Source organism: Rhea americana, unplaced genomic scaffold, assembly GCF_003343005.1.
Source record: "Rhea americana isolate MKP2758 unplaced genomic scaffold, rheAme1 scaffold_217, whole genome shotgun sequence".
Lineage (NCBI taxonomy): Eukaryota > Metazoa > Chordata > Aves > Rheiformes > Rheidae > Rhea > Rhea americana.
In genome coordinates, this window is record NW_028186317.1 from 1,384,542 (window position 1) to 1,401,467 (window position 16,926).

The 16,926-nt window shown below is 57.9% G+C and overlaps 1 protein-coding gene across 1 annotated transcript in view; it reads left to right on the forward strand.

Moving 5' to 3' along the window:
* Positions 1–5,510, forward strand: part of ALDH4A1 (aldehyde dehydrogenase 4 family member A1) — a 7,834-nt gene extending 2,324 nt beyond the window's left edge. The window contains exons 3-15 of the mRNA XM_085305235.1: positions 133–225; positions 322–369; positions 611–766; positions 1,039–1,188; positions 1,277–1,351; positions 2,035–2,222; positions 2,812–2,885; positions 3,026–3,222; positions 3,588–3,635; positions 4,149–4,301; positions 4,578–4,699; positions 4,990–5,108; positions 5,246–5,510. Coding sequence (XP_085161361.1) covers positions 133–225; positions 322–369; positions 611–766; positions 1,039–1,188; positions 1,277–1,351; positions 2,035–2,222; positions 2,812–2,885; positions 3,026–3,222; positions 3,588–3,635; positions 4,149–4,301; positions 4,578–4,699; positions 4,990–5,108; positions 5,246–5,358 — 1,536 coding nt within the window. The 3' untranslated portion in view covers positions 5,359–5,510. The remainder of the gene's footprint in view (positions 1–132; positions 226–321; positions 370–610; positions 767–1,038; positions 1,189–1,276; positions 1,352–2,034; positions 2,223–2,811; positions 2,886–3,025; positions 3,223–3,587; positions 3,636–4,148; positions 4,302–4,577; positions 4,700–4,989; positions 5,109–5,245) is intronic.
* Positions 5,511–16,926: the final 11,416 nt, after the last annotated feature.

A 16,926-nucleotide genomic window follows, 5' to 3' on the forward strand; every position in this document is an offset into this window, starting at 1 on the left:
GGAGGTAACGCCGCGCCCGGGAGGCGCTTTGGGGCCCTGCTCGGCCCGTCGGGGCGAAGGGGGCGAAGGGAACGTGGCGCCGGGCTTGGCGGGGCGGCGGCGGCCGCTGACGCGCTGCCGTTGCCCGGCCAGGCGCTCGGCGAGCTGAGGGGCAAGACCGAAGCCGTCCCGTGCGTGGTCGGCGGAGAGGAGGTGTGGACGTCCGCCGTGCGGTACCAGCTCTCGGTGAGCCTGGGGCGAGAGCCGCCCGCCTGGAAGCGGCRCGACGGGGAGGCGCGCTGGCGCGGGAATGACGGAGGTTTTTTTTCCTTYTCTTTCCAGCCGTTCAATCATTCGCACAAGGTGGCCAAGTTCTGCTATGCCGACAAGGTGAGCGCGCCTGGGACAGCAGCCGCAGCGGCCTGGCCAGCGGGGGTGACGAGGCGCCTCAGCTACGGGTTCCCTTGTGCTGGAGGGGGACGGCGGGGGAGGATCTTGGCTTTCCCAATCCCAGGGATCCCGGACGGAATCACCGCCGGGAGCCGCAGGATGGAGGTTGTGGTGGGAAGGGGCTTGCGGCGACTTTGCGCGCGGGTCCTCGGCATCGCCGCTGTCCCCCTCTGCTCTGCAGGAGCTCATTAACAAAGCCATCAACGCCGCCGTGGCGGCGAGGACCGAATGGGACCTGAAACCCGTCGGGGACCGGGCCCAGATCTTCCTCAAGGCGGCTGAGCTGCTGAGCGGCCCGCGGCGAGCGGAAGTGCTGGCCAAAACCATGGTCGGGCAGGTAGGAGGGGGCCGGGGGCGGCCGAGAGGAGCTGCCGGCGGCGAACGGCTGCAAGGGCGGAAGCGCCTGTCGCTGGGCTCTTCCCTGTTCGCCAAGGAAGAGGGGGGCACGGGGTGGTGCGGCAGCCCCCCTGCGGACCGCGGCCCCCTTTCCTGCGGGAGGAGGCTCGCGCGGCTGAGAGCAGCCATGGCGTGGGGGAAGCCGGAAAACCGCCCGCGGCAGGCCCGGAGGAGGCTCCTCCATTTCGTTCCTTTGCTCTCCCTCCCCGGCAGGGCAAGACGGTCATCCAGGCGGAGATCGATGCGGCYGCCGAGCTGATCGACTTCTTCCGCTTCAACGCCAAGTACGCGGTGGAGCTGGAGAGCAGCCAGCCGCTCAGCGCGGGCGCCAGCACCAACAGCATGGTCTACCGGGGGCTGGAGGTGAGCGGAGGCCGCCGGAGCTCCCGGCCCGGCCCGGAGCCGACACGCTGCCCGCCGCCTCACCGGGCCCTTTCCCCCCATCTCGCAGGGCTTCGTGGCGGCCGTCTCTCCCTTCAACTTCACGGCGATCGGTGGGAACCTGGCCGGCACTCCGGCTTTGATGGTGAGCGTCGCGGCGGGCGTCGCGGTGGGCGTCCGCCTCTGTTGGAGGCGAGCTGGAGCAACGAGAGGGGCCCTGGCCCAAGTCTCGGGTCAAAACCCTGTCCTGAACCCTTTGCTAACTAGGAGCTCAGATTTAATCCTGGTGCCCAGGGGTCCCCTGCCGCAGCAGTGCCCTGTGCTAGCGACAGGAGATRTGGGAGAGCACCAAGCTTTTAATTCACGGTAATGCAAGATGCAGCACSTGAACCCATGAATTTTGGAAGGGAGGAATGGGGAGAGCGAAGGAAGAGGGTGAAGCTAACACAGGAGCTGGGAAATCTGTTTTTGCGGGGGTGACGGGGAGCAGATGCACGCGGGGAGCTCCCYGGCCTGCGGTWCCTGGAATCGAAGTCGCGAGACGCYGGTGATWTATTAATCGGCGGATGTTAATCAGTGCCCCGGCAATGGCTGAGCGGACGGGTCGCTGCGGTCGGCGCCGGGGGCCGGCGCGGTCGCCGCACCGCTCCGCTGGCCGGGCAGCCCCGGCGCCCTCGTCTCCGCCGAGGGTGTCGCTGCTCCGATCCCGTCCGCCGCGGGCGGCGAGACGGACTTCGGCGGACGCGCCTGGGCCGTGGCGCCCCRAGCTGGTGGCACCGGCGTGCGGGGCGCATTTCGGGGCGCTCTGACTTTCTCCTCTCGCTCCAGGGCAACGTGGTGCTGTGGAAGCCCAGCGACACTGCCATGCTCTCCAGCTACGCCGTGTACAGGATCCTCCTCGAAGCCGGGCTGCCTCCCAACGTCGTTCAGTTCGTGCCGGCGGACGGGCCCGTCTTCGGCGACACCATCACCGCCTCCGAGCACTTCTGCGGGCTCAACTTCACCGGCAGCGTGCCGTAAGCGTGCGGGCGCGGGCCTGCTTTGCCCCGGGGCGTTTTGCCAAGTCGCGCTCTGCCRGCGCTTCAGGGTGCGTTAGCGTCTCCGAGCGCCCCGGAGCGTCGCTCCCGAGGGCGATCACGGGCTATTAAACGCCGGGGCCCAGCTCGACCGGCAAATGACATGGTCTGATGAGCGTCGTGCTTTAAAGGTGGGAAGCTCATAAATTAGTATTAGCGGCTGTGCCTCCTGGTGGGAGTTTATTAGCATTTTTATTGTTTTGCAGCCAAGGGGTTTGTCACAGTAAGAACCAAAAAGAAGGGGGGGGGAAGGAGAAGAGCAGGAAACTTCTTTATTCTGCCCTGTGACACGTAGCTGTTTCTTACATTTGGAAATCTCGGGGTGGTCTGTAGTGCCCATTGCTTTGGTATCTGGGGCCTCGTTCTTGGCTGGCATCGCCCGGAAGGCCGGTCGGTCCTTCGGGGACTGGCCTGTGGGTTCGGCAYGGGCTCCTCTGCAGCCGGGCTGAGACCCGGAGCTGCCTTTTCCACCTTCCCTGTGGCACGCAAATGCACGAGCTTTCTAACCAGCTCCTCTTTCCTCTTTCAGGACTTTCAAGCGCCTCTGGAAGCAGGTGTCTGAGAACCTGGACCGGTACCGCAACTTCCCGCGTCTGGCTGGAGGTAATTTGGGGGCGCAGGGCGGCTAAGGCCGAGCGCTGGGTGCTTAGAGGTGCTCAGGAGTTTGGGACCGGCCGTGGCTCGCGCAGCCGGGACAAACTCMTCGCTCGCTGCTTCCTTTTCCTCCCCCTCTCGGAGACCAGAGTGCGGCGGGAAGAACTTCCACCTCGTGCACAGCTCAGCCGACGTGTCCAGCGTGGTGAACGGGACCCTGCGCTCGGCCTTCGAGTACGGCGGCCAAAAGTGCTCGGCTTGTTCCCGCCTCTACGCCCCGGACTCGCTGTGGCCCCAGATCAAAGAGAAGCTGCTGGAGGAGCACAAGAAGATCAAAGTGGGAGACGTGAGTGGAGCTGCCGGGCTGCTGAAGGGCTTTGCGGCTCAGCGGGTGGTTGATGGGATTAGAGACTGCGGTAACTGGCTACTAATTCCTATTGAACCAAGCTTTTTATCCACTGCTTCTCCCCCCACACAGCCCTCTGTCCCCCCCCCCGTCATCTTTTTTTAGTGATTAGAAATTAACTTGTAGCCAGAGTCYGCGGGAAGGATTGTGCAAGTCACCGAACGCTGCAGACTAATTGAAAAGCAGTAGCTTGCCCCCCTCTGTGTGTCAGGGTGGGAAATTCGGGGAATTTCAGCTCCCTGCTTCGGAGTTACCCTCCTGGCGCAGCACGGCCCTTGCACGTTCTCCTTTCTTTCCTCCCGCAGCCCGTCCAGGACTTCGGGACGTTTTTCTCCGCGGTGATTGACGACAAGGTAAGCGCGAGCGTCCCGTTTCCGCTGGCAGCGGCGCACGTCGGCCCCTCGGCTCAGCGGTTTTATTTAAGCCTTGGGTGAAGCGCGAACGTCGGTGCTTAGTCGCAGCGGCGGCGATAGGGACGTGGGAGCTCTCTCTCCTTCCCGAAGTATTGCCTCGCTTTGTTGCTGCCCCTCTTGAAAAGTACCTTTTKGGGGGAGAAACTGTCGTTTCTGGGACGGCATCTCTGGCTCCCAGCAGTGTAGGAAACTACCTGGACACCACGGTCCTCTCCTCCTCGCTGCCTGCTTGCCTTCGCTGGGTGCCTTAGCAGGGAGTCCTTCCTCCCTGGCCTGGCGTCCGTGCCGCAGCTGCTGCCTCTCTCAAGCTGGTTTCATCCCAGCCCTCTTGAGCTGGAAGAGAGCTCGGAGCAGCGTAGCGATCGCCCGCGGTGCCGCAGCCCCGCTCCCGGAGAGCAGAGACCCCCAAACTCACAGGCTTCTATTTTTATTTTTATTTTTATTTTTTCTCAGTCTTTCGCCCGTATAAAGAAATGGATCGAGCACGCCAAGACGTCCTCCAATCTGAGCATCCTGGCCGGAGGCGGCTGCGACGACAGCGTCGGGTATTTCGTGGAGCCGTGTATTGTGGAGAGCAAAGACCCGAAGGATCCTATCATGAGAGAGGTGAGGGCAGCTCGGTGGGAGCTTGCGCAGGGCCGGGGGGGGGGAAGAAACAGCAGTAAAGGTGCAGAAAGAGGCCGCAGACCCCCAGCCGCAGGTGGCTGCTGGGCACCGCAGCGAGTTGACCGCCGTAAGGTGCTGCGGGGACGTTCCTCTACCCCCGGGGCTTTAGCTGAGCGCCGAAGCGCCCGCTGCTCCGAAGCCCTCCAGCTTCGGAGGCTGTGGGTCGCGCGGGGAAGTTCTCCCTGCTGTCTGAACACTTCTCTTTTTACCCCGCAGGAAATTTTTGGGCCGGTGCTCACCGTGTACGTCTACCCGGAGAAGAAGTWCGAGGACGTCTTGGAGCTCATCGACACCACGACGCCCTACGGCCTCACGGGGGCAGTCTTCGCCCGGGAGAAGTAAGTGCCAGAATCGGCCTGGACGCTGCGCGTTCGCGTCCCGCTGCCTTGCGGCGCGCTGAGACAGCGGGTCAGTCCGCGGGCCGGCCGCGGCGCGGGGTGGCCACCTCGGCGGCGCAGCGTTGCTCGGAGCCCCGCGCTCTGCGCTACCCAGCAAGGACAAACTTAAATCAAGTGCCGAGCGCGTACGTTCCTTGGAGCGTGTTTAAAATGCAATGTGTTTTATTGCACCAATCTTGTCCGGTCTGCTCCGTGCGCCGGGCTGAGCCGGTCGTTTCCCTTCCTCCTAGGAGCATCGTGGAGCAAGCGAGGAAGCGCCTGCGAAACGCCGCTGGCAACTTCTACATCAACGATAAGTCGACGGGCGCCGTTGTGGCTCAGCAGCCTTTCGGAGGCTCCCGCGTCTCGGGTGAGAGGGAGAACGCCGGCGGGGAAGGAGAGCGCTGAACGCTGCACGTCTCTCGTGTCGGAGCACTCCGCCTGGCGGGACGCGTCCCGCCTGCTCCGGCTCGTTGTCGCAGCCGCTTTCTTTTCCTCCCGAAACAGGAACCAACGACAAACCCGGCGGCCCGCACTACGTCCTGCGCTGGACGTCGCCCCAGGCCGTCAAGGAGACGCACGTGCCCTTGACGGAGTGGCGCTACGCCTACATGCAGTGACGCCGCCTCCCCGGCCCCGCTCCCGTACTACTGACGCTTGACGCACACAGAGCACTGGAAAGCACTTAAAGCAAGTTACGTGYAACGCAAGAAATTACGGTTTATTTTAGGGGGGAAATGAATTATTAAATGGATAACTCAAGAAAGAGAAAGTCTTTGGGATTTCTTGGTGGGGTAAGCGCGCTGGCAAGGGCAGAGCGYGGTGAGAGCGTGCTGCTGGCACCAGAAACCCCGGGCCGGAGAGCAAAGGCTGGATCCCAGCTGCCTCCGACTTGTTCTGCCCTAAATCTGCAAAGGGACAAGGCCTCGGCCATGTGATTTTTCTCTCTAATTTCGGCTTAAGAGGGGGATGCCCGGTGATGGAATAGAAGCTTACGCAAACATGGAAGAAGTTTCCTGTTAATACTCTCATTTCAAGGCTTAATTTAATAGCCACGCGCCTCTTCAAGGGGCTTTGGGCTTACCAGCGGAGCTGAAAGCCGGGATGCAGTTGGAAAAGTGGGGCTGCGATGCCCGCTCCCCTTTGCCATCGCGTTCCCCCTCCTGGCCGACACGAGATGCGCCGGACTTTTCCCTCTTGCCTGGCCAGGAGTGCTGGAATTAAAAGCAGGAAAGGTTTTAAAAAGCTGGGCTTATCCCCAGCGCTGGAAAACACCGGCTCCCCCGGGTCAGGCCTGCCGGGAGATTCCCAGACTGAAGCGCCTCGGGTAACGCTCCGAAGCTGCTCCGGGAGGGCGTCCCCGCGCCTCCGGAGATGGGTCCAGCGGTGAGAACCTATCCTAAGCACCGACGCTTCCTGCTTTCCGGGATTAAAACGTTTCCCCGGTTAAACATGGCACTGCGGACCCCCAGCTTTGGGGAGAGGGATGCCACGTGTTGGACCAAGCTTTAGCAATTTCGCTTTTTTCTTTTTTCTTTTTTTAAGCAAAACCCCCCAAAGTTGCTGCCTCGGGAGATGAATTATTCCTCGTCAGCCGAAGGCCTCCGAAGACGGAGGACCCGGAGCTCGCGGTGGCCAGGCATTAGGCGCAAGCTCCTCYGTGTGCAGGACCGCCAGCCCCCTGTTTCGCCCCGCATAGTTTCCCGCTGCGGACGAGCCCCGGGGCCGCCCTTGGCGCCGGTGCCTCCCCCCGGCCCTTCGCTCGGGTGCTTAAAATGCATCTGCCGCTCCGGCTTGGCTGCTACTTCCCCCTACCTCGCCGATCTGCGTGGACGCAGCACCTGGCAAATCACTTGCAAAGAGCCGCTTCCTCCAACGAATTTCTTTTCCCCCCTTCCTTGTGCTGATTATTAATATCATCGCATGATATTTTTCTTTCCCCCTACCCCCCGCTCCTCCCCGGGTCTTGCGCTCGCTGATTTAAGATCACAAATGTGACATTTTGGCGCCGCGATGCCAGGCGGGCAAAACCCGCCCGGAATAATCCATTCGCTCTGCGTCGGCTCTCGGTGCCATCCGAAAACGTTTAATTGATGCGGCATCAGCCCTGCCGGCAACTCTCGCTGGCTTCCCCCCCACCCTGGCTCCGCCGCCTCCCCGATCCAGGGAAATAAAAGCCGAGAGCCTGGCGTTCGCCCCCCTGCCGCTGCCGCCGCCGCGACTCAGCGGGGCTGTTCTGCAAGGCTGCTTTGGACGCCGAAGAAGAGGAGCAGCCTTCCTCCAGCACGCGAGGCATGCTGCAAAATCCTCCCCCCCCCCACTCCCGATGCAAATATTGCAGCAATCCCAGAAAAAACCCACCCCRACTGCAGATTTCCCCAGTCTGCCGGGTGCCGCTGACCGTTGCATGGGCCTGCTTGGACAGTTAAGCCCCATATTGCATCCGGAGCGAGCGGGCGCCCYGGGATGCGCCCTAAAACGCTTCCCGGCAGAGAAGCCCCCGTCGGGCCGGTGCTCAGCAGGGTGCAGAGCGCCGCTGCCCCCGACCCTGGCAAATAACCGCCYCGGGATCGCGCGCCGCTCCCCCAGCGGAAATGGCCTTGCTCCAGCCCTAAGGGCTGGACCGGGCTGCCAAGCAGCAGCCGACTCCGGAGGAAAAGTCTCCAGGCGGCTGGGAACGTGCAAAGCGGGGTCGTTCCTGTGTGCCAACGCTGCCCGGACGAAGCCGGAGGAACCCAAACTATTCCAGAGGAAGGCAGGAAGAAGGGATCTCCAGCCCGCTGCGCTCCCCGGAGCCCCAAAACCTCGGGGCGCTGCACGGACGAGGTCTGGATGGGTCCGCGGGGAGCCGCAGTCCTCCGGCGGGAGGACAGGAGCGAGGCAACCGCCGCCGTGGCTTTCACGAGCACGTGCTGAGCAGAAGACACGTTGGCCGTCGGCCTGGTCTTCAAGCCCACGGAGAGACGGTGCTGGTGGAGCAGCCTTCTTCTCCAGCCACCGCTGGGTCACCAGTGAGGCACCAGCAACCGAGCCCAGCTTGTTGCTGGGCTTACGGGGCCGGGGGGATAGGATGTCGGTCGGCTGAGCCCTTGAAAACCCGATCCTTTCTGGGTCGCTCTGCCTCACGGGTTCCTCGGACCCATCAATCAGCACGGGTGACACGATAGTGTTTTATAGCCCGAGCTGCTTGTGAAACTCAAGCTCTTGCATGGCAGTCGCCGCTTTTTGCCTGCTCGGAGGCGGACGGCTTCGGAGCTGCCTGCAAGCGGCTGAGCCGCGAAGTCCCTACGTGAGTCCGGGCCAGGCACTGCCCGGGTGTGCAAAGCCCTTCTCGTGTTTTTACGTATTTTGAGCACCTGGCAATGGGTCTAAACCCAAAAAAGCAGAAAGAAAGAAAGGAAAAAAAAAAAAAAAAAAGGGATGGGGCACGAGGGTAGCAACTCGACCGTGCCGCGGAAGCAGGTTGCATTTGCTGGCTCGCTGGGGGTGTTCGAACTGACCCTTGAGACCTTCCTTGCTCGTGGAGGAACCCTGCTGAGCACTACCTGTGCTCCGGGGACCTGTGAAAACTTGAGCTTTTTTTGGTACGTTAATGGGGATGGCTTGTCAGGCCGCAAATGAACCAGCTAACAAAATGGGTAAACACATGCAACATTGGGACTTCAGGGTTTTATCAGCTCTAGGCACCGTGTTTTCCGTTTGAATGCAAACGATGGGGTTTTGCAACGCGGGAAGAACTTGTCCTGRCTCCAGCCCTTCATCCGCGTGCTTTCTAACCGCACGCTTGCCCGCGGGCAGCAGTTTCCGGGTCTTTTTACCGCTGGCGACGGGCTGCTGGCAGCACAGACACCTTGGGGCAGCTCCTTTTGGCACTGCCCGCTGAGGGCAGCGGGACGGCGCCGAGCGGGCGCCTCGGAAAGCAAGGGCAGAAGGCACAGATTTGAACGCCCACCTGGAGGGGCTCCAGGAAGGGTTAATTAACAGCGATTTCCAYGGTTAATGAGTTACCCACAGAGCAGGACTGCAGTGCTCTAGGATTCAAGGGTCTCTTGGCATGGTCCTAGCTGCTCCTCTCCAGAGGTTAAAGGCACCTGGTGTCTGCTATTTCCACYCTCCATCCCAGGCTGCGGAGAACGGTTGCTTGCACAGCGCCTCCGTAAGCGCCAGCCCATGCGACGGCTGTAGCCACAACGAGCCCTCGCTAGCAAACGGTGGATTAGAAATGAATAAATCTGTCGAAGGAATAAATTGAGCGCACACCAAGGAGACGAGCTGAAGTGGTTTCCACGCTATCAAAAATAGGAACTGGCTGATTAAATCAGGCCTGGCTTCCACTGGCTTTGCAAGGAGCTGACGCCAGGAGTGTGCAGAGCCGGTCGCACTTGCGAAGCAATGAGGACCTGCCTCCTACTTCCAGCTCAGCCATCGTGTGCTGCTGGACAGCCAAGGGCATTTAGCGCTGTTAAAATGTAGGCTGGTTGCAAAGGCACTGCTKCAAGAGCTGTTCACATAGTTTATATTAAACCACCGTATTTTATATTAAACCCCCAGGTGCCTTGTTTAGGGCTGAAGAAGGTAGTTTAATATAAACTACGTGAACAGCTCTTGCAGCAGGATTTCTTGGTCCCCTTTGAGGGGCAGGGAGTAGCTCTAAGCTGAACGTGGAAGGAGAAAAGAAGGAAGAAAGCGGCCAAATCCTCATCTTCTCCTTYGGCTGTGAAAACGGGAACTGTGCACCCTTTCCCGCAGCCCCTGACCCAGCCGGTGTGTTCAGGGTGCTCTGAGGATCCCCCGCTGTCCGGCGCCCCATGAAGACCTGGGTTATCTCCCAAGTCCCTCGAGTCCGGTTAGGAGGTGATCGGTGTGAAGCAACTTAGCGGCGGGATCTACTCCCTAAAGCCCGTTTCTGAACCCAAACTCCCTGCTGCCTCTGAACGTCCTCGTCCCCGAACRGTATCTTAGTAGCACTGATTTACTACTGCCCGGGCTGCAGGAAGGTGATAATTCCTTGGTAACACCTGCATTTATGGCCCGTTCAGCGCCGCTGCCACCCTCCATTTGTCAGCTCCTTTTAACTGCAGCTGATAACTTGTCAGAGGCTCTTGACATTATTTTTCCCCGAGTTTGGCAATGTGGTGAGCAGCTGCACACGGAGAAAGTCTCATCTTTCTACTCCAGCCAGGGAGAATCCTTCCGTAACCTCCCAACCTCTCGTTTTCATTACGAGCACTAAGACTTTGGCACCACTTCAGACTCTCTCTCCTTTCCCGGGGTGGGGTGGAAGCCAGCTGTGATGCCTTCTCACAGCCTGGGAAAATAGTTCAGGACTCCACTTTTCCCTGAGAGCCCTGAAACTTGAGTGGCCAGTGCTCGTGCTCCCCCTCCCTTCTCCCTTTCATTTTCCCTCCTCTTTCCTCAACCTCCCCTCCATACCCCTTGCTGAAAATTAAGCATTTTTTCCTCTCTCATTAGTGGCTATGTTTGGCCATCCATCCCATGCCCTGCAAGGAGCCTTCGTGCCATATTCATCCCACACCTATTTTCCCCAGAAATATTAACCCCTTCCTTCTCTGCATTCATACCTTAATGCTACTTGACAAACACAGGGCCCAGTTTTCTCCTGGGACTGTTTATTTTTCTGGAAAATATCACCAAATCAGCGTGGYAGTAGTTTACACCCATCTTGTGCCATAGAAAACTGTAGCACACGATGCCATCAACAGCCATCGTACGGATATATGGGCCTCTTCRTTTGGGTTCAGCACAAGTTTCTGCCCGGGAAGCTCTCAGATGCTCTAGTGCAAGATCTCTTAACACAAGAAACGGTTTCAGCTGCTCACGTAGTATAAAGAAAGAAGGGTGGCTGCATCCCACCAGTGTGGACAGTTGGACAAGGATGTATCTCAAGTAGTTTGCGTGGGAAGGAAATGMCGGTATGAGCAACACTAGGGTTTTACTAGGCGAATGCATCTCTTCTTCCTCTGATTTTCTACTTTTACAGGAGAAATGTGACTGCTCAGGACACCAGCAGCCTCTCCTAGTCTGTACTTTCTCTCTAGCAATGACCRCTGGCAGAAGCTTCAGATGTGCACCTAAATCACAGGACTCGGATGATTTGGATTAGCAGATTGTCACAACCTGCTCAGCTCCTCGGATTTCAAAGATGGGAAAGATGCACAGATGTGAAACCTCGTTGGTATGGCTTTGATTTGAGGTCAGATTGACAACCACATGGAGTGTTTTTTTTTTTGTTTTTTTTTTTTTTTTTAAATCCCTTATTCTACTTCAGGAGAAATTTTTACATTTTTTGTGTTTAGTCAGCATCTAAGGCATCTTATTCTGTGCTAATTCTAAAATAATCTTTAATACTCCTACCACAAAGCCTAATGCAGCCAAAACAGTTTCCAATGGTTTAGGGTCATTTTTCCTTGAAGAAGATGCAACAGTCCTTGCNNNNAGCCCAAGAATTGTGACCCAGCATGATCAGAAAATGTGGTGGCACTTCCACCACCGGCCAGGAAGAGGGCCAGCACCCGAAGCCTCCTCCTCTCACCGGCTACCTCCAGCATTACTCCTGGCTGCAGGCAGGGAAGCAGTGGCGGTATCGTATCTGCGAGGCTCTCGACCCACCCTGCCTTGCTCCCGCGTGCCGCTCAGCCTCCGGGTTGAGCTCAGCTCCCCGTGCATGGGAAAGGCGCATCTGGCTGCCGAGAGGAATCTGAACCGCTGGCCCCTTTCCGACAGCCCCAGCTGGCAGGGTGCAGTGTGGTCCTGGCACGGAGACACCGAAAGGATTTACTGTAACGGTTCCTTCTCCTCCCTTCCTCGCCGTGCGCCAAGGAGATATCCGAGGAGTGGAGGAGGATGGACGGGTCCCGAWCCCGGGTAGGGCCCGACCTGCTCCCAGCGAGGCCACGGCACTGGGACCAGGGCCRGCTCTCAGCAGCTCCGAGATGTCACTTGGAGCCCACGGGCCCCTGAGCCCCCCTGAAACCYGGCGGCAGTGATGAAGGCTGATAGTTGAAAGGCTTTAATTAATTCGAGCCTAATCACCGCAATAGGAGGAGGCAGCTTTTATAACAGCTGTGAAATGCTACGGGGATCGGCGCGCCGATGCTCTCGCCGGCTCCCTCTTCCAGCCTCTCGCCGTCTCACCACGCTGTTTGGCTGGTCCTGGAGGCTGGGGGTTGGCAAAGAGGGGCCGGGTGTCACTGAAGAGCCCTGGAAAGGAGGAATCCGCTCGCGCTTCTGACGTGTTCAAAAAAAAAAAAAAAAAAAAATCCCAACTGACCCAGTTTATCCCCTCTCCCTTCCCCTCGCGGCTTCGCCGCTAAGGAGGTGTGAAAACCGCACAGGAAGCTGCGAAGGCCGGTGGCCTGAGCTCCGCTTGGGAGAGGTGGTCCGGAGAACGTTTATGGTCCTCCCCACGCTAACCGATTTCACGCTGGAGCAGCCGCCGCGAAGGCAGCGACGGCARCGGCAGCCAACGACCCGAAGCACGTGGGAGTCAGCGCCCACGGAAAAGCGGGAGCTGCGGGCAAGTTTGCTCCTCGGGAGGCGCTGGGGAGGCCAATATCCCCCTCTTTTGCACCAGTTTCCCCCCCTCCTGCCGCCCCCAGCACGACTCCCTTAGGCAACGCATGTCAGAGTAGTCGAGGACYGAAGCAGCTGAGAAATGAAGGTCTCCGCGTGGCCGCCCCATAGCTGAGCCGCTCCGTCCTGAGCCGAGCCAGGGTGCTCGGGGGCCTTGGCAGCTGCAGGCACCTGCTGTACAGATTTAAGGGATCGGATGCAACAGGAAAAAAAAATAAAATCAAATGGCAAACAAAGCAGAACAGCGCATCCGACATCCTGGGAATTCATCGGCGAACGGGACCAGCCCGCTGGGCAAGCCGGGCCTGGGACGCTGTCTCTAACCCTGATTAAATTAGAGGTGCAAGAAAACATCTCTTTTGCCGTCAAAYGAGACGCAAGCGCTGCGCCGCGGCCCCTGCCCGCCGGGCGGGAAGTCGAGAGCGCGGGAAAGCCGAGACGCAGCCGCGCTCCGCGCCGGTGCTGTTTCCCTCGCTTTCCTTCTCTCTTCCTTCCTTTCTTTTTCTTTCTTTCTTTCCTTTCTTTCTTTCTCTCCTCCTTTTGCGCGTGGCCAACGGGGAAGGCAAAAGCAAGTTGCTTTKCACCCCCCCCCCCGCCTCTGCCATGCCAGTGAATTTCCAATTTTCAGCTAATATCAAGGTCGTGGCAGAAAGCGCAGAGGCCCTGGTAGGACATAATGGCAGAAGAATTGTAAATGTTGCTTTTAGTGAATGCAGAATGAGGAAGGGCCAAGAAGGGGAAATTTTCCATTCAGCCCCGGCCTCTGAAAAGCGAATACATTTTCTCCTCTAGTGTGTCGCATTAGATTTCCAGAGGTGCTCGGCACCAGGTACATGTCATTAGTAACAGTTTGCGTGGTAATGAATCCTTTTATTTCTCTTCCACACAGCTCATGAATACATAAAGAGGCCGGTTTTAGGCGCATCTGCTTCAGCTGCTGGAGCCTCACGTACGTAACTTAATTTCGGAGCCTCTTGAGCGCGGCGGCAAGCCCAGCTGGGGCCGCCGGCGGCCGGGAGGGCTCTCGTGCCTTGCCTTGCCGCTCGCCCCCCGGTCCCCAGCGCTTCCCTCGGGATCCTTTGCTTTCACGCAGCAGAAGAGAGGYRCTCGCGTTTGACCCCAYGCGTTTGTAGGCTTTGGGGATCCYCCCCYCCAAAAAAATCCCTCCTTTGGTCTTGTTTTTCCCCCTCCCACACCTTCCTAGCAGATCCAGGACCCRAGAGCTATGCTTGCAGCCAGGAATTACGGCTGCATTAGCACCCCTGCTCGGGAGGAGATGAACTGCTGCCAGCACTAGATCAGTCTAATTGCTATGTTTTCCCCCTTCTTAAGTTGTATCTTTAGAATTATAATTAATTACTTTGCAATTTTAATCGTAATAATAATAATAATAATAAAAAGAATCGTTCTCTCGCTTTCGGCTCGTTGCTAACCGCCCCTCGGGGCCGYGGCGCGCGGGCTGCAAAGCGCTGCTGCCGGAGTTGCTTAACGGTCGCTGCCAGGGAAGAGGGATTCCCTCTTCCAACGAAACCGCCTGTTGAACACGAACAGGGAACAAATTAGGCCCAGACCATCTCGAACAGCCAGCAACTCCAGCCCCGGCGGGAGCTGCGCTGCGTCTCACTTGCTGAGCCCCGGTTTCCGGCCTCGTTGCGCCTGCAACACGTCGACTCCAGCACAACGCCAAACCCAAGACGCTGGAAGCAGGATGGAGGGAGCAGCACCGAGGACCGGGCTCTCCCAGGGTGCCGGGGATAGTCCCTTTCCCAAAGTTTTTGGTCCGTTGTTTGCAACAAGCATAGCCAAGCCCAGAGCGGCGGGATGCAGCTCTGCATTTCCAGCATCCCTATCGCCCTTTGGCTCCTGGAAGCAGCCGCATCTCTACCGGCCGAGAAGTGTATTGGCCTCGTTTGGGTTCAAAGCCAAGCGAAAATACATCCGTGAAGCGTTTTTATGCCTTTTGGTACAAGGCTTGGGAGATTTGAAGCTTTTGSCTCACCACGAGCCCAGGACTTGAGACCCATCTGCCTGCGGCTTTAGTTGGAGGAATAAACTCCCGGGGAACCGGGCAGGTAGAAACGCAGGATGGTGCAAAGCGGCTAAAGGAGCCAGTCTGAGCCCTAAGCCAGCCCGCGCGCCCCGAAAGGGCCGCGCTCTCTTCCAGGAGGACTCGCTCACTCCGGGAACCGCGCTGGCTGGGGAAACTCCTTGCTCTGTGCCCTGAACAGGCTTCTGCCGGAGCTGTTCCTACAACTCATTTCCTAATTGCCCGCGCTGATAAGAACAGGAAGGCGGCATCTAGCCCTGAGTGGGCTTAATCCCACCTTCCTGCTCTCTGTTTTCTTCCCCCTGCTAGACCCTGCCTCTCCGCTCCTTCTCGAGGGGGTGAAATGAAGGAAAAGCAAGGTGTCTCTCGACCTCATTTATGCTTTTTGCTTCAGTTGCGCCGGCCGGTAACTTATTCCATATGTTTATTACCTTTTGCATGAACTAGTTTTTCTAAAGTTCCTCCATTCGCTGCCGTCTGATGTTAATCAGCTGCAGGCACAGAAACGGGTCAGCAGCAGCTGCCTGGATYTGTGCTCTCCGACCTGTCCAACGTATTAAGTACCCGAGACAAGGAAAAATTACACAAATATGTTGATAAAACTAAATATTGCAATGGAAAAGAAAGGTATTTCCTGGCAAATCCTACTATCCTCTGCCACGCAGCTCCCGGYGCAGATGAGACTTGGAGAATTTGCAGTAAACAGCACTCAAATTCTTCCTCCAAATTAACACCAAGGCCAGAACAAGGAGCTTCCTCYGAGATGTGCCAGCTGGGACGGTGGCGGGCAATGGAAACAGCGGCAYGGGATGCTTCTCTCCCTGCAGACTCCTGCCCTGCCGGTAGGCACCCTCCTTGGGGGTAAAATACACCCSCCGCCCCGAGCCTTTGCTTGCGATTTCTGGTGCTATTTCTTCCTCTAGACGTGTCYGAGCCGGCTTGCATTGGCTGCTGAGCTAATCAAACGTCCAGATTTTTTTTTTTGCCACAAGCTCCTCTTGATTTTCCAACAGACCCAAAAGTTTGTGCCTGGTTACCGGGCGCTCACGCCGAACCCCCGAGCCTAGGGCTACAGTCGGGCCSCCTGTGCAACGCGGACGTTTGCATCAGCAGGTTGCAAAGCCGTCGCCGAAGGAGCGCGCTTCCCGCTTTGCAGAGTGGGAAACAACGACAGAGATTTGCTTACATCGTCCAGGCTTCTCGGGCGAAACTTCCCGGTTAAAAAGAGCAGAAAGTTTGCATCGTGAAAGGGTTTCCCATCGAAAGATACTCCATTTAACCACAGCAAAAGCCCTCCAAAAGGGATGAAGTGTGACTGATTTTGTAGGCGAATTAGGAAAGGAACTGCTCTACACCCGATTCTGCTGAGCCCTCTGCTACAGCCCCACGGAGGCACCTAGGGGCCCTGGTCACTTCTCCCRCTCCCCCACCAGCTTTTCACGGAAGCACGCGCTGAACGAGATCACAGATCAGGGCGCAGGAATCGTGGCCAGCATTTGCAAAAGTTATGGCCTGAAATGCACTGAAACCTTTTTTTTTTTTTTTTTGCACACTTCAGATCTCATCAGCCCGGAGGCGAGGGGCTGCTGGAAGCCCCGAGCTTCAGCGTCGAGCAAGGCAGCCTCCCTTTAGACGCGGGAGGAGGAAATTTTTCCCCAAATAACTAACCGGCCTAACGCTACGCAGCGGCACAGCTGGGCAGAGCTGGCTCTCGCGTTGCTGGGCCGGTCTCTGCAGCAGGTTTGCTTGGATGGGGGGGGGATAATAAAGGAATCTCAGCGTTTTCTCAGCCCCCAAAGMACTTGACAGAGATAAAGCTGCTTCAAGCAGCTCCCTGGGGAGCCCGCCATCCAGAAGAGTTTCGCGGCGTCCTCGCCCGAGTGGCCGGGCGCCGGGGCCGCTCTCAGCCGCCCGCCTTTGCTCCCCGGCGTCCGCCCGCTTCTGCAAACTTTCCTGTTTTCATCCGTTTTCTTCTCCCTCCCCTCCCCGTCCCTCGCTCCGTGTGCATGCGTGCGCCTGTACTAATTCCTCTGATTCGCCTTGTATCTCCAGCTATAAAGCGGGAGCATAATGGAAAAATAATTAAAAAATAAAAGGGAGGAATAAAAAACCCATCATTTTAAGGGAGAAAGGGGAGGGGGGCCAGGAGATCTGCGGAGCTGGTAGATAACCAGCAGATGTGATTTTTGCAGATAAGCGTAGTAATTTAGATAAATCTGGAGGCTTTAGAGCCTTTCGCTTGCGTTCCTTTTCTTTCTGTCTGATTTTTTTTTTCAATTTTATCTCGCAAGTCGAGAGGAGGGGGAGTGAGAAGGAGGGAGCGGAGGGGGGGCTTAATCTTTGGGTAGTTTTTCTTTTCTTTTGAATGTGTTTTTCCCCAGAAGGTGGGATAATGCGAGCGGCTCTTCCCCCCCTCCCCAACACGCACATACACGCACATGCACACAGAAGCTGGGGCTATGTTTTTTAAAAGCGGCGGACAAAAATCAAAATATTTGAAAATGTATTTCATGGTAATTATGTCATATTTCATGGACTGATGCCACTA